The sequence below is a fragment of the Delphinapterus leucas genome, chromosome 1 (assembly GCF_059928025.1).
Source record: "Delphinapterus leucas isolate spDelLeu-1000000601 "Yukka" chromosome 1, BTC_Dleu_Yukka2, whole genome shotgun sequence".
Lineage (NCBI taxonomy): Eukaryota > Metazoa > Chordata > Mammalia > Artiodactyla > Monodontidae > Delphinapterus > Delphinapterus leucas.
This window is the reverse complement of record NC_143129.1, coordinates 56,896,286-56,910,700: the sequence shown is the minus strand read 5'-3', so window position 1 is coordinate 56,910,700 and position 14,415 is coordinate 56,896,286. Positions and strand designations below refer to the sequence as shown.

The window sequence follows — 14,415 nt, the reverse complement described above, 5'->3', positions numbered from 1 at the left end:
GGAGGTGGGCAGTGAGGACTCCCAAAGCACAATCTTTTCCAGGACTCAAGTTTTAAAACAGAATTTCCCAATTTCCCTCCCATTCCCAATGATGAATTAATCACCCCTATCTGCTCCTCTCAAATTAGTGTGCGGCAAAGGGAAGCTGAGTCTGAAGTTGGAACCCAAGACACAAGCTACTCGGAGTTATATTTGCTATCAACTTCAATGTCCTTGATCTAATAAAGCTGTGAACATCAACTTTAGACTCCCCAAACATACACCCTGCCCCTGTACTTGCAGCACAGGCAAAACAGGGAAGGTGAAAGAGGTATCATTAGTGATAAATGATAACTTAAAAGAATCCTTATAAGGCCTTAGGCTCCCATATCTGAGAGATGCAAGCTTTCCTATAGAGTTCCAGAGCAATCAAAAGCATATGGCTCAGTAATTATCAGGCAAAGGCTGTTGAGGAAAAACTCAAAATTACTATTCTGTCAGCCATCTAACTTTTTTCAGCAGTCTACAGAAATGTTTGTCATAGGATAACTTTCTATTAGCCCCTACCACCTCACCCAAGACCCTGGGATGTGAGACATTTCAATGAGAAAAAACATGAGTATACGCATGTACACATGCACACACACACATACAAAAAATATATATACATATAGGTATATAGTAGTGTACGTGCATGTGGTGGTGGAAATGCATGTGTACTGATAAATACTCCCCAACCATATCTGCAGAGGAAAAAAAATCTTACTGCTGCCAGAAAAGCTAAATAAGACTTGTCAGTCTGCAGTTTTTCTCCACTACTCTAAGAGAATGAGAATGAAAGACTAAGTTCTTTACCAAGTACATTACTGTTGCTTCCTTACAAAGAACTGATAATGACATGTCATCATAATCAGGATACAGTCAAACTCCCTAGGTTTTTGGTTGTTTTTCTCTTTTTAGCAGTTAGGAGGAGAATTTTCCACTCTGGAAGTTTTGAATACCATGGAAATTGACAATGGATATAAACATTGGCCCTATTGCCAGAGGAATCCTGGGAGAACTTTGTTTTTTAATTCAAGCAAAATATCATCTTTGAAGAAGGAACTAAAATAAGTATTGCTATTTTATTTTTAAAATATTTTTCTTGTCTTTTAAAATCATAAATTAGCTTTAGCATGACATTGTTTTATATTAATAAGAACCTGGATAAAAATCTGGCATTTCGTAGGTTTTAAAAGAAATCACTGTTGGTCATAAGATAAAGGGAGTCACACTTCTTGGGCTGCACACTAGTAGTTGCCATTACTGGTAACTGATGAATCAGTAAGCTTTCTTTATCAATGTTTCCTTGGTGACTGAGCTATCTTGGAAAATAACTGACATGAAAATTATATCTAGGAAAGAAGGTTCTGAGTCTTCACTTCACCAACTTCTCCACTGAAGCATCTTAAGGTAAAAGAGTGTGTTGTAGCCCAAAGAGACTACCTACCACGCAGTATAAAATGCTTTTGAAGTCCTTTGTTTTATGCTAAACCTGTGTAAAATTTTCCTCCCATCATAAAACACAGCCCCCCACACATGTACAAATACCATCACCAACCTGCTGCCCCCAAAACTACCCAAAATCTTTAAGTAAATTGATGTTAGGAGATAATAATACGCTTTACTTTTCCTGTACTTTTGAAACCTCCTTGCACATGTACCTCTGGGAGATACCTATATCCCAGTTTGAGAAACTCAGTTTTAAGGATTTCTGCTTTTGAAGAATCTGGCTGGATTTTAAAAATTGATGTATATAAAAATTTTATTTTAACGGTAACATTCCTTGAGTGAAGACCTGTCTTCTTAATTTGGTATATGCACTCCCATTTAATACCTCATTCTGAACCCTTACAAATAAAAAGAATATGTTCGACAAATAATCACTGAAGTTATTACATTTTCACTTAGCTAAAAATTATCCTGAATCTTATTTTTTCCCAGTAGGAAGCTTTCATAAATGAAAAGACAAGAAAAGATTAAGCAGATTAGCAATCCAACTCACGTACACAATGAGAATGTCCTATACTATTTCCTTCTCAAAAAAGTTTCACTTTTTCTGTCCTTGTTCAAAAAACCAATAATGGTTGGTTTTACCTGGACATGTTCTCGATGTTCCCTTTGATAAGAATTTACTACTGAAAATAAACTACTACTCTGTTGAGAGTGTTACTACTATAGAAACCCTTCCTACTAGTCCTTTCACTAACCCATATAAACACAAATGAGAGGTAAGTTGTCTAGGCCAGTGCTACTCAAAGCAGGTCCACAACAAGATGCTTGTGCCAGAATGTGAATCACTGGATTACTTTCTTCCTGCTGAAAGTCTTGTTCCAAAAAAGGAAAATGTCAGCTGAACTAAATAATAAATAGTGTACTTAGCAATGTAGTTGTTTTACATTTTGAGTGAAAGTTCTTAATCTCAGTGCAGACTGGTAACGAATGGTTCTCAAGTAGGCAGTCAGTCCACGAACAACACTTAGAGTAGCACTGGGGTCTGGCAACATGTCATCTTAGCCACAGTTCAGTGAGAAGAGGTGTACGGTAAACCTTACCTTTGTGGCAGGTGAATGCTGGCATATTACTTATAGTACAGAATTCTGAGAATGAGTAAAGTCTATGTATATATCGTGTGGTGTTTTTTCTGAAGTACTTCGTCTCATTTTAGCCTTAATAAAAATCCTATAAAGTAGATAAAGTGGCATTATCCCCTACACAGGTTTAAAAAAAAAAAGAATGAACCAAAGGTATCTGGGCCCAAATTGCCTAGCTAATTTTAGTCAGAGGCAGAATCTAGAATACACCCCTTTATTTCTTAACCACTAATAAAAACTGAAAAGTGAGAGGATGTTACATAGAAGCTCACCTTTAGTGATACTCAGTGTGTTATCACCACTTGCTACGAAATCATAAAGTGCAACGAAGAGATTAGGGTCACTCTCAGTGGCTCCAAGCAAGTTCTCCTTGGAGCTCCACCTGATGGCTTCATTCAGGGCCTGGGGTTCAACATCACAACCATAGGGGCGGTGCAAGGCTTCTGAAAGACATAAAGAGAAAGGAGTTCACAGGAAGTCCAGGAGATGGAAATTCATTTGAATTCAGTACATACACAATATTTTAGCTGCTGGCATTATACTGATGGCTCCAGGGTGGTACAAAACTGTTCACATAGTTGTGGAGTCATGAAGAAAGAGCAAAATATCACCATCTCCTAAGCAGGAGAGAAGTCTACTTGTTGAAAATACAACAAGATAGAGAAAAGAACACAAAACGAGCATTTAGCTGTTATCTGCATTAACCAAAATCAGAAATAAATGAATAGGAAAGGCACAGTTTCCTCAAAATAAAAAATCTCAAAAAGAAATGGCAGTTCATTTTATAAAACACACAAGATATTTTGTCTAGGTGACAGTGGTTTTAAGAAGGAATAGTTATGTTTTATAAGTCCTCCCAAAGTACCTTTCTCCCCTTACTCTCTCCATATAAAACAAATTGTGGAAAAGATAACAGAGATTTTAAGAAATATGTACAGATTGTATTAATCCAGACCTTCCATTTACATATACAAAATTACAGAAATAGTGCTTTTAGAAAAAAATCCTAAAATTATCTATTAAATAACAGAAAAATATTTTGGTTTAATACAAAATATTTTTGGCATCCCAAAATACCTTTGTGTTACCATGCACTGTCTATAACACAACAGCTTTCAACTGTTAACTGTTTTAATGAAAAAAATTTTTTACCCTATTTTCTTTTCCTAAGTGGTACATTTTTATAAAATAACTAACTTAGGGCTCTAGAAAATACTGCCAGCAGTGGACATGGTTTATTGAGTTTCTATCATGTGTACTTGTTGAAGCCTTGTAACACCTGGTTTCTTCCTCAAGGCATTGTGGTTCTTAGATTTAGTTATACTACACAAACAGGTGATCCCTATACCATCTTAGTTAAAGATCACCTGCTTCTCACAGTTCAGGATGATTATACAAAAAATACACTCATCTTTCAGTAGCAATGTTCTTAATCACTAAAAACTGGTTTTTGTGGCAATCTGCCACTATCCAACTGCCTCTGTCATAAAAACAACACTTTTCTAGTATGTCTCTCTCTCCCTCTCCTTCCACTCATTTTTAATTTAAACTTGGTTTTATCATACATGAAGAAGAAAAACCCTTGAATCTGTGATTTTATTTCTTTTCCAATCCATTCCCTCCTCTCCTTCTGTACTGCCAATGTCTTAGTTCAGATTCCCATCATCTCTCACCTGGACTACTGCCTCCAGTCTTGTCTCCCTCAAATCCATCCTCCACACAGCTGGCAAAGTGATCTATTTAAAACAAAAATTTGACCATGTCACTCTTAAGATTCTTTAATAGTTCACCATCAAGCTAAAATCTCTTTAACATGGCCTACAAGGTCTCTTATTATCAGATCTCTACCTATTCCTCCAGCTTCACCTCTCCCCCATTCCACATCTCAAATTTTACATCTGAACATACACCACGATGCTTCCTACCTTTTTGCCTTTGTTCACATAGTCCTATCTACCTAGAATGCGAACTCATTCCACCCTTTTTTTTTTGACTGGCTGACTTTTTTTTTTGCGGTACGCGGGCCTCTCACTGCTGTGGCCTCTCCCGTTGCAGAGCACAGGCTCCGGACGCGCAGACTCAGCGGCCATGGCTCACGGGCCCAGCCGCTCCGCGGCATGTGGGATCTTCCCGGACTGGGGCACGAACCCGTGTCCCCTGCATCGGCAGGCGGACTCTCAACCACTGCGCCACCAGGGAAGTCCTATTCATTTTATTGATATGACACTCAACTCCAATATAATCTCCGCTTGGAAGCCTCACATGCTCCTCCTCCCTGTGCTCACAAAAGCATTACACTTGCTGCAGTAACACCTCCTATCTTTATCCTCAATTTATGTTCGTTTCCCCAACTTCACAATGTGCTCCCTGGCATAAGAACTGTATCTCTTTTCTAGCAAGAGTCACATAATATGTGTTCAGTAACTGTTGACTGAATGAATAACCAAATTACACAAAAATATAAGTGACAGGAAACAGTGAGATGCCTTTTAAACTTAAAATAGCATTAACCAATGTTTTTAAAATGGCTTCATAACCATCTGTATCATATAGGCAGAAATTCCTCTTATAGGTTGGATGTTCTTCTAACAGTTTATTTCACTTCTTCACATTCCTTCCTCCTCTTAAAGAGTATATTTTTAAAATTTCACAGCTAATTAAATTGTTTTACATTAAGAATGTACAACAAACCTGAAGATATGTCCATATGTCCTGAAAAGTTAATTTGAAATAGATTACCTTGCTTCTTGTTTAAATGCAGAATTATAGTGAATAGGAACAGCTGTATTATATATACTAAGATAACAAATTAGGATTACCAAACAAACAAAATACTGTATCATATAAAACGTGCTTCAAACTGGTCTCAGGTACTATGTTTTTCTCCATTCTAATGCAATATTATCTACTCTAATGGAATTTCCATTGGGCTACTTTATTAAAATGAAAAAATTGCCAAAAAGAAGTACAGAGAATATTCTAATATTTTTTAGGTTCTATACTGAATATCACATGTTCCATCCATAATGATAAATGTTTCTTGCCAGTGATAGTGGTAACACATTACAATGTTTTATGATTATTATTTGGTTTAATGATTGTCAAACAGTTCAAGTATATTTCCTTCTTTTTAGATAAAAGAAAGTGCCCCTTGTTTGACATTATAAGAGGAACAAAAATCAAGGGCAACAAGAACTTCTGTACTACCAAGTCAGAAACAGTACTCAAGTAGACACTGAAGCCAACTCTTAAATCCTATCAGGCCCAAAATAACAAATACTGTATATTTATACCTTACTTTGTGAAAACCAGTATATTTAAAATATAAGATTTACAAAACTAATGATTTTAGTGAACATCTACTATACAGTAGGCACCATGCTGGGCCTCAGAATATAAAGATTAAAAATCACAATAACATTATTTGGACTTACTATAAAAAACTAGCATCCATTCTTTCCCCCAAATGTGCTGCTCTCACAGAATTTTCCACCTCAGTTAATGGCAAGTCCATCTTTTCAGTTCCTCAGGCCAAAAACCTTGGAAGTTTGAGTACAAACTGTAAGATAAATAAGCTCTGGGGATCTAGTGTATAACACAGTAATTATAGCTAATAATACTGTATTATAAATTTTAAAATTGCTAAGAGACTAGACTGAAATTGTTCTTACCACAAAAAAAAGAAATGGTAATTATGTGACATGATGCAGGTATTAGCTAATGCTATGATGGTAATCATCTTGCATTACCAAAGTGTACCAAATCAACACTTATGTATTATTATACCTTAAACTTACACAATGTTACATGTCAATTATATCAATAAAGGTGGGGAAAGAAAAACAAAAAACCTTGGAATCATTCATGACTCCATTTTTGCTCTCCAACACGACATCCAATCCATCAGGAAATCCTATTGGCACTGCCTCCAAGAATATATCTGGAATTTATCCATTTCTCACACCCTCCACTACTACTGCCCTGTCACCAGCATCATCTCTCAGCTAGATTATTTCACTAGACTTTTAACTGATCTCCATGCTTCTTATCCTAGCTCTCTGACTATTCCCAACACACCAACCAGCTTTTAAAGCATAAGTCAGATTGCTTTACTCCTCTGCTCGAAACTCTTTGATGGCTCCTTATCTTGGAATAAAAGCTAAAGTCCTTACAAGGGGCCTGCAAGGCCCTTTGCAACTTACCTTGCCCAATTCATCTTCCTACTATTCCTCTCCCATTTTACCTCATTCTGACTACTGGCATCCCTGCTGTTGCTTGAACAAGACAGGCACACTCCTACCTCAGGGCCTTTGTACTGGCTTTTCCATCCACCTAAAACATTCTTCCCCAAGACATCCACATGACACTTCACTCAAATGTTACCCTCTTGGTATGGCATTCTCTGACCATCCTATTTTAAAATGCATCTACTCCTGACAACACTTCCACATCCCCCACACCTCCTTTCCTAATGTATTTCTCTCCATCACTTTTTTTAATATAAGTTTATTATTATTTTTTTGGCTGTGTTGGGTCTTCGTTGCTGTGTGCGGGTTTTCTCTAGTTGCGGCGAGTGGGCTCAGTAGTTGTGGCACATGGGCTTAGTTGCTCCGCAGCATGTGGGATCTTCCCGGACCAGAGCTCGAACCAATGTTCCCTGCATTGGCAGGCAGATTCTTAACCACTGTGCCACCAGGGAAGTCCCTCCATCACTCTTATTACCACAAAATATGTAATTTATCATCACATTCACATCAACTATTACCTCACCCCACTCGAATATTAGTTTCAGGAGGACAGATATTCTTGCCTGCTTTGTTCACTAATAAATTCCAAGCACCCCAAACAGTGAATGCATATAAGAGGCTCTTGAAAACAATTTGTTAAATAAATGAACCATGCATACTGCTATACTCACAGAGGATGCTATGAGAGGACAGAATAAGAAAACAAAACTCTGCAGTCAGAAAAGGTTTCAGAGAAGAGAAAGCATTTAAATTGGATGAGCAGGAATTCTGCTCTGATGATAGTAGAATGACAGACTGTCAAAGTGCAAGAATATGTCTATGACATGTGATTCATCTGTACTGGAGAGGAACTCCATCAAGCTCAAAGGAGGATTTTTAAAGGCAAGTCAGCTTCTTAAAACCATGTTATTTGACAAAAGGAGAAAAGAGAATGAGACCTGTGGCACAATTTTATGAAAACTTAAAACATAAAAATACCGTACATTTCTGTAATATATAAAAAATAATAAATACAGGAAAACAGTCATTTCTGAGACCAAAGTACTAAAAGAACCACAACTTGGAAAACAATCCTTTTTATTCCCCAATCCCCTTCTTCCCATCTCTGGTTTTACAGTCTTTTTGGTCAAGTCAAAAGATCTTATTTTCGGGCTTCCCTGGTGGCACAGTGGTTGAGAGTCTGCCTGCCGATGCAGGGGACCGGGTTCGTGCCCGGTCCGGGAAGATCCCACATGCCGCGGAGCGGCTGGGCCCATGAGCCATGGCCGCTGGGCCTGCGCATCCGGAGCCTGTGCTCCGCAACAGGAGAGGCCACAACAGTGAGAGGCCCGCGTACCGCAAAAAAAAAAAAAAAAAAAAAAAAAGATCTTATTTCCTTCGTTTCTTCTTTCTTCCCACTCTTTTGTTCTCACAGTACTAAGGCTCTATTTCCTGTACAATCCGCCTGCACAGGATATCCACTTAAACACCATCCTACCCACTAGCACCAAACAAAAGGGGAAATTTTCCAAAGACAAGAAACATCCTAACATTTTCCTGAGGCCAAGAATGAACATGTTTTAAATCATAAAGAGTTAAAGAACTAAATGGGGGAGAGCAAGCTAAGGAATGAAGACAAAAAGAGGGGGGAGGACCTATAGGAAGTAAATGCCACCGTGTTATCCAGTAGGTCTAGTCTATGCTACTTTCCTCATCGGCTTAAGACAGTCAAATCTGGATGATTCAGATGTACTGTACCCGCCCGAATACAAGTGTGTAGGCTGGGAATGTTTTATTTTTGAACAATGTCAAGTGACTACTATACATGAGGTAACTTAGATAGTGAGTTATCTTTCATTACTCACTATTGTTGAGGTATATCATGGACTTAAGATGACACAACAGAAGACTCTAATTTTTACTTATGGAATATAGGACCCAGGTAGCAGAAATACATTGTGACTATTAAGAAAAGGTAATTTTATTACTTTTTTCTACTAATACACTTGTAGGAAACAATAAAAATAAGGTAAAACATAGAAGTAGCAGCTTGTACAAAGTAAATTATCAGGATTAAACAAGTTAAAATCCAGAATAAAACTCAAATTCAGAGATAATTCCTAAATTTAACGTTTAATGTTTAATTACTGTTTAAATAATGTCTAATGTTTAATTAAAATTAATGTTTAATTTTATTAAAAACACTTTTTACCAATTAGTCATTCAATAACTTTTAGCAGAAATTTCTAAGTTTAAGAAATTTCTAGGTAGAAATTTGTCAGGTAGTAATTGGAGAAATTAATATTCAAAAATTTCAGTTTAGGCATTTCCAAGCATTTTTACAAACACTTATCTTGCTAGAATTCTACATTGTCTGACTGCATATTCTCTAAGAAGCTAATACTTTTTTTTTTTTTTCTTTTTGGTTGCACCGCACAGCTTGCAGGATTTCAGTTCCCCAACCAGGGGTCAAACCCAGGCCCACGGCAGTGAAAGCGCAGAGTCCTAACCCCTGGACCACCTGGGAAGTCCCTAAGAAACTAATACTTTTTAACACCTCTTTTAAAAACTGTGTAAGGTGGTTAGATAAATCAATTGCTCTCAATATCAAGCCATATGTATCTTAATACTACAAAATATCATATGTCATTCATTTCTTCTTTCATTCAAAAGGTACTTACTAAGGCCCTACTATGAAATACCAGGAAAAAAAAAAACACATGAAGCTTCACTGGCCAAGAATAAAGATGATAATAGTAGATAATATTAATTTTTTGAAATCTCCATTCATGCTTGTTTACTGTGATTATGTACCCTCCCCAAACTATCACCCTTATATCATACCTGTCAAGTTGGGTAGAGCAGTTTCTGAGGCCTCACTGCACAGGCAGCAAAGCGATGTGTCCTGATCTCTGCCATAACAATTAGGTAGAAGCAGAGCTGTCCCAAAGACCATTCCTCTGCCCAGAAGCACAAAAGTTTAACTGATCTATGTACAGAGGAAGTCTTGGAATTCCACTCTCTGACAAGCAATACTATATGCATGTGACACTCATTCATGTTCTCAGTAGCCAGAAGGAACCAATGGAAGGGTAAGCGTTTACAAGTCCAAAGTGGGTGAAGAGTTACATAAAGGAAAATGTCTAGTAATTAGCAAAACACTGAGTCAGAATGGAGATACTTCAAAACCTCTGGAACATTTTGAAAAAATAAGTAAAAACCGACACATGAGTAACAAATAATAAAACACATAGGGATTAGTACATATAGATGGGATTCCATTCCTAAGCGATAATGAAGTGAGACTATAGAGAAAAGTTTCCTTGAAGAAAATGCATTTACAATAAGTGTTTACACTTTTAAGAGAGGAAACCCCTAACAAGATTCATCTTTTGCATCACTTAAATTAGTTCACGAAACCACAAATCCAAAGTCAAAGAAATAGTTACAGTCTGATTCATAAGCACAGAAGCCAGGAAATGATGGCCTTCAGTAAAATTTTGGCTCTATTATAGCTTAATAAAGGTTAAAAACATGGCATGATAGTGCTGAAAACTTTTGAATATTAAAACTTTTAAAAGTGAAAACCTAATCTTTGTTAATACATAGGAACAAAGTTAAATAAAACTTAAGAACCTTATAGGAAATTAGTAAAATCTACAAATATTGGATGACTTTAGTGGTATAATCTACAAAAATAATACAAGAATGTGTTACTGTACACCTAAGAATACTCATTGATTCAAGAAATATTTGTTAAGTACCTACTATGTACCAGCCACTGTGCTTGGTTCCAGGTCAATAAAGGTAATGGTAAAATTATAGATAGCAGAACTGAAATAGCCTTCAATAAAGATGTTACAAAATTATAATGTAAACTTAAAGAAAGAATGACTTTGATGTAGGTAATTATTAACAGTGTTAAAAAAAACCTTATGCACTCAAAGAAATTAACTTTTATGAAGCCAGTACTGTTAACATCATGGGGAAAGCAAGAGTTAAATGGCTAATGGGTTACCTCAAATTAATGACTCAGAATTTCAAATACTGGGTTGAATTTCTCCTTCCCTAAATTACACAAAATAAAAGGCAAAGGAGCTCCATAATTCATATTTTATACATATCTATATTCTATACCATATGATTTACTATTTAATCAGTAAATCTGCTATTTAAATTACCAATAATTAAGTTACATTTTTTAAGGCTCCTATATTGTTACCAGGAGTACAGAGAGAATGAACAAATAAACAAAATGTGGTACATACAACAGAATATTATTCAACCATAAAAACGAATAAAATTTTAATATATGCTACAACATAGATGGGCCTTGAAAACATTATGCTAAGTGAAATAAGTCAGGCACAGAAGGACAAATATTGTATGATTCCACTTATGTGAAATACCTAGAAGTTGTTCTAGTTCTGGAAATGGGTGACTGTACTTAAGGCTACTAAACTGTACACCTTAAAATAGTTTAAAAGGTAAGTTTTATGTATATTTTATAATTAAAAATTTTTAATTAAAAAATAAGAACTACTGACGTCTCCAAAGACCTCTGTTATGTGGGTTACATCTATCATTATTTATCATATTTGAAATTAAAACTGAGAAACTATAATATTAATTTTAAAATAACAATAAACTCATGTTAACATATTTTATTAAAAATAACTACCCTTGAAAAGATAATTAAGAGTAACATTGTCATTTTTTGCAAATCTCTTAATATCTAGCTTAAAACAAGATAGTAGAATCTTCATTCTGCATTTGATCTGCTGTGATGTTATTTTTGTTTAAGTATATGAAAATCTTATTGCACACAGATATGGAGGTATAAAAGGAAGGTATATTTTAACATTCTTTCAGATTATTATGGATATTCTTCTTTGATACCACACCAAAACTCAACAAAGGTTAACTGTAAATTGAAATCTGAAACCACACAGACAAAATTTTCATAATCTGTCAAATTAAAATTTGTTGGAGGGCTTCCCTGGTGGCGCAGTGGTTGAGAGTCTGCCTGCCGTTGCAGGGGACACGGGTTCGTGCCCCGGTCTGGGAGGATCCCACGTGCCGCAGAGCGGCTGGGCCCGTGAGCCATGGCCACTGAGCCTGCGCATCCGGAGCCTGTGCTCCGCAGCGGGAGAGGCCACAACAGTGAGAGGCCTGTGTACCTCAAAAAAAAAAAAAAAAAATTGTTGGTTTATCTTGTACTTGGAATGGGTCTATTCTGTACTTTGCATTTTTTAACATCATGCATTGATCATCTGGAAATCATGCTTCACTAAATGTTGACATACTTCATTATATAACATTGAAACATCCTATTCATTACTATCACCATCAACCTCATCACAAAAGTTTTAAGAAGTTGTCATGATCAGAATGATGGTTACTAATTTTATTGAATTCTAATTTTTGTTTAAAAGCTCAAATTCTACCATTTCCAACAATTAATACCTGTCTTCTTTGAAAGAGCAAACTCACTACATTCATTTTTGAGAAAATGTCTACCAAATCCCAAATCTGAATAGTTTCTTGTTCAATCTTTCAAGTGAAAATAGTGTTCCATGAAAAAAACAGCCAGTTCAGCTCAAAACACACAAAAATTGCACATGGCTCTCTCTAAAAACAGCCACAATATTTTGGCAAGCAGCAGAAGTACTTTATGCATACTTTCCATTTTGTCACATAGAATACTAAAAAGACATGTACCTGAGAATCAAGATTTTTATAAAATTAATCACTTTTACTGCTTAATCAAGGAAATTCTTAAGTAAAACTGTTTTGTTAGACTTTTTATTTTATACTGGAGTATAGTCGATTAACAATGTTGTGATAGTTGCAGGTGCACAGCAGAACAACGCAGCCATACATATACATGTGTCCATTTTCCCCCAGACTCCCCTCCAATCCAGGCTGCTACGTAACACTGAGCAGAGTTCCCTGTGCTATACAGTAAGTAGGGCCTTGTTGGTTATCCATTTTAAATATAGCAGCGTGTCCTCAACATAATAAAGGCCATATATGACAAACCCACAGCCAACATCATCCTCAATGGTGAAAAACTGAAAGCATTTCCACTAAGATCAGGAACGAGACAAGGTTGCCCACTCTCACCACTCTTATTCAACATAGTTTTGGAAGTTTTAGCCACAGCAATCAGAGAAGAAAAGGAAATAAAAGGAATCCAAATCAGAAAAGAAGAAGTAAAGCTGTCACTGTTTGCAGATGACATGATACTATATACATAGAGAATCCTAAAGATGCTACCAGAAAACTACTAGAGCTAATCAATGAATTTGGTAAAGTAGCAGGATACAAAATTAATGCACAGAAATCTCTGGCATTCCTATACACTAATGATGAAAAATCTGAAAGTGAAATCAAGAAAACACTCCCATTTACCACTGCAACAAAAAGAATAAAATATCTAGGAATAAACCTACCTAAGGAGACAAAAGACCTGTATGCAGAAAATTATAAGACGCTGATGAAAGAAATTAAAGATGATACAAATAGATGGAGAGATATACCATGTTCTTGGATTGGAAGAATCAACATTGTGAAAATGACTCTACTACCCAAAGCAATCTACAGATTCAATGCAATCCCTATCAAACGACCACTGGCATTTTTCACAGAACTAGAACAAAAAATTTCACAATTTGTATGGAAGCACAAAAGACCCCAAAGAGCCAAAGCAATCTTGAGAACGAAAAACGGAGCTGGAGGAATCAGGCTCCCTGACTTCAGACTATACTACAAAGCTACAGTAATCAAGACAGTATGGTACTGGCACAAAAACAGAAAGATAGATCAATGGAACAGGATAGAAAGCCCAGAGATAAACCCACGCACATATGATCACCTTATCTTTGATAAAGGAGGCAGGAATGTACAGTGGAGAAAGGACAGCCTCTTCAATAAGTGGTGCTGGGAAAACTGGACAGGTACATGTAAAAGTATGAGATTAGATCACTCCCTAACACCATACACAAAAATAAGCTCAAAATGGATTAAAGACCTAAATGTAAGGCCAGAAACTATCAAACTCTTAGAGGAAAACATAGGCAGAACACTCTATGACATAAATCACAGCAAGATCCTTTTTGACCCACCTCCTAGAGAAATGGAAATAAAAACAAAAATAAACAAATGGGACCTAATGAAACTTCAAAGCTTTTGTACAGCAAAGGAAACCATAAACAAGACCAAAAGACAACCCTCAGAATGGAAGAAAATATTTGCAAATGAAGCAACTGACAAAGGATTAATTTCCAAAATTTACAAGCAGCTCATGCAGCTCAATAACAAAAAAACAAACAACCCAATCCAAAAATGGGCAGAAGACCTAAATAGACATTTATCCAAAGAATATATACAGACTGCCAACAAACACATGAAAGAATGCGCAACATCATTATCATTAGAGAAATGCAAATCAAAACTACAATGAGATATCATCTCACACCAGTCAGAATGGCCATCATCAAAAAATCTAGAAACAATAAATGCTGGGGAGGGTGTGGAGAAAAGGGAACACTCTTACACTGCTGGTGGGAATGTGA

The 14,415-nt window shown here is 36.3% G+C and overlaps 1 protein-coding gene across 8 annotated transcripts in view; it reads right to left on the bottom strand.

The window, feature by feature from the left end:
- Window positions 1-14,415, bottom strand: part of ABL2 (ABL proto-oncogene 2, non-receptor tyrosine kinase) — a 102,692-nt gene that overhangs the window by 22,503 nt on the left and 65,774 nt on the right. For 3 of the 8 annotated variants that reach the window (XM_022556604.3, XM_022556606.3, XM_089910623.1), the window contains exons 2-3: window positions 4,286-4,348; window positions 2,885-3,055 (exon numbers count right to left, since the gene is read on the bottom strand). In XM_022556604.3, coding sequence (XP_022412312.2) covers window positions 2,885-3,055; window positions 4,286-4,348 — 234 coding nt within the window. Of the gene's footprint in view, window positions 1-2,884; window positions 3,056-4,285; window positions 4,349-6,046; window positions 7,440-9,682; window positions 13,269-14,415 lie in introns of those variants that run through there. The other 5 variants (XM_022556605.3, XM_022556607.3, XM_022556608.3 and 2 more) reach the window with 4 other exon arrangements.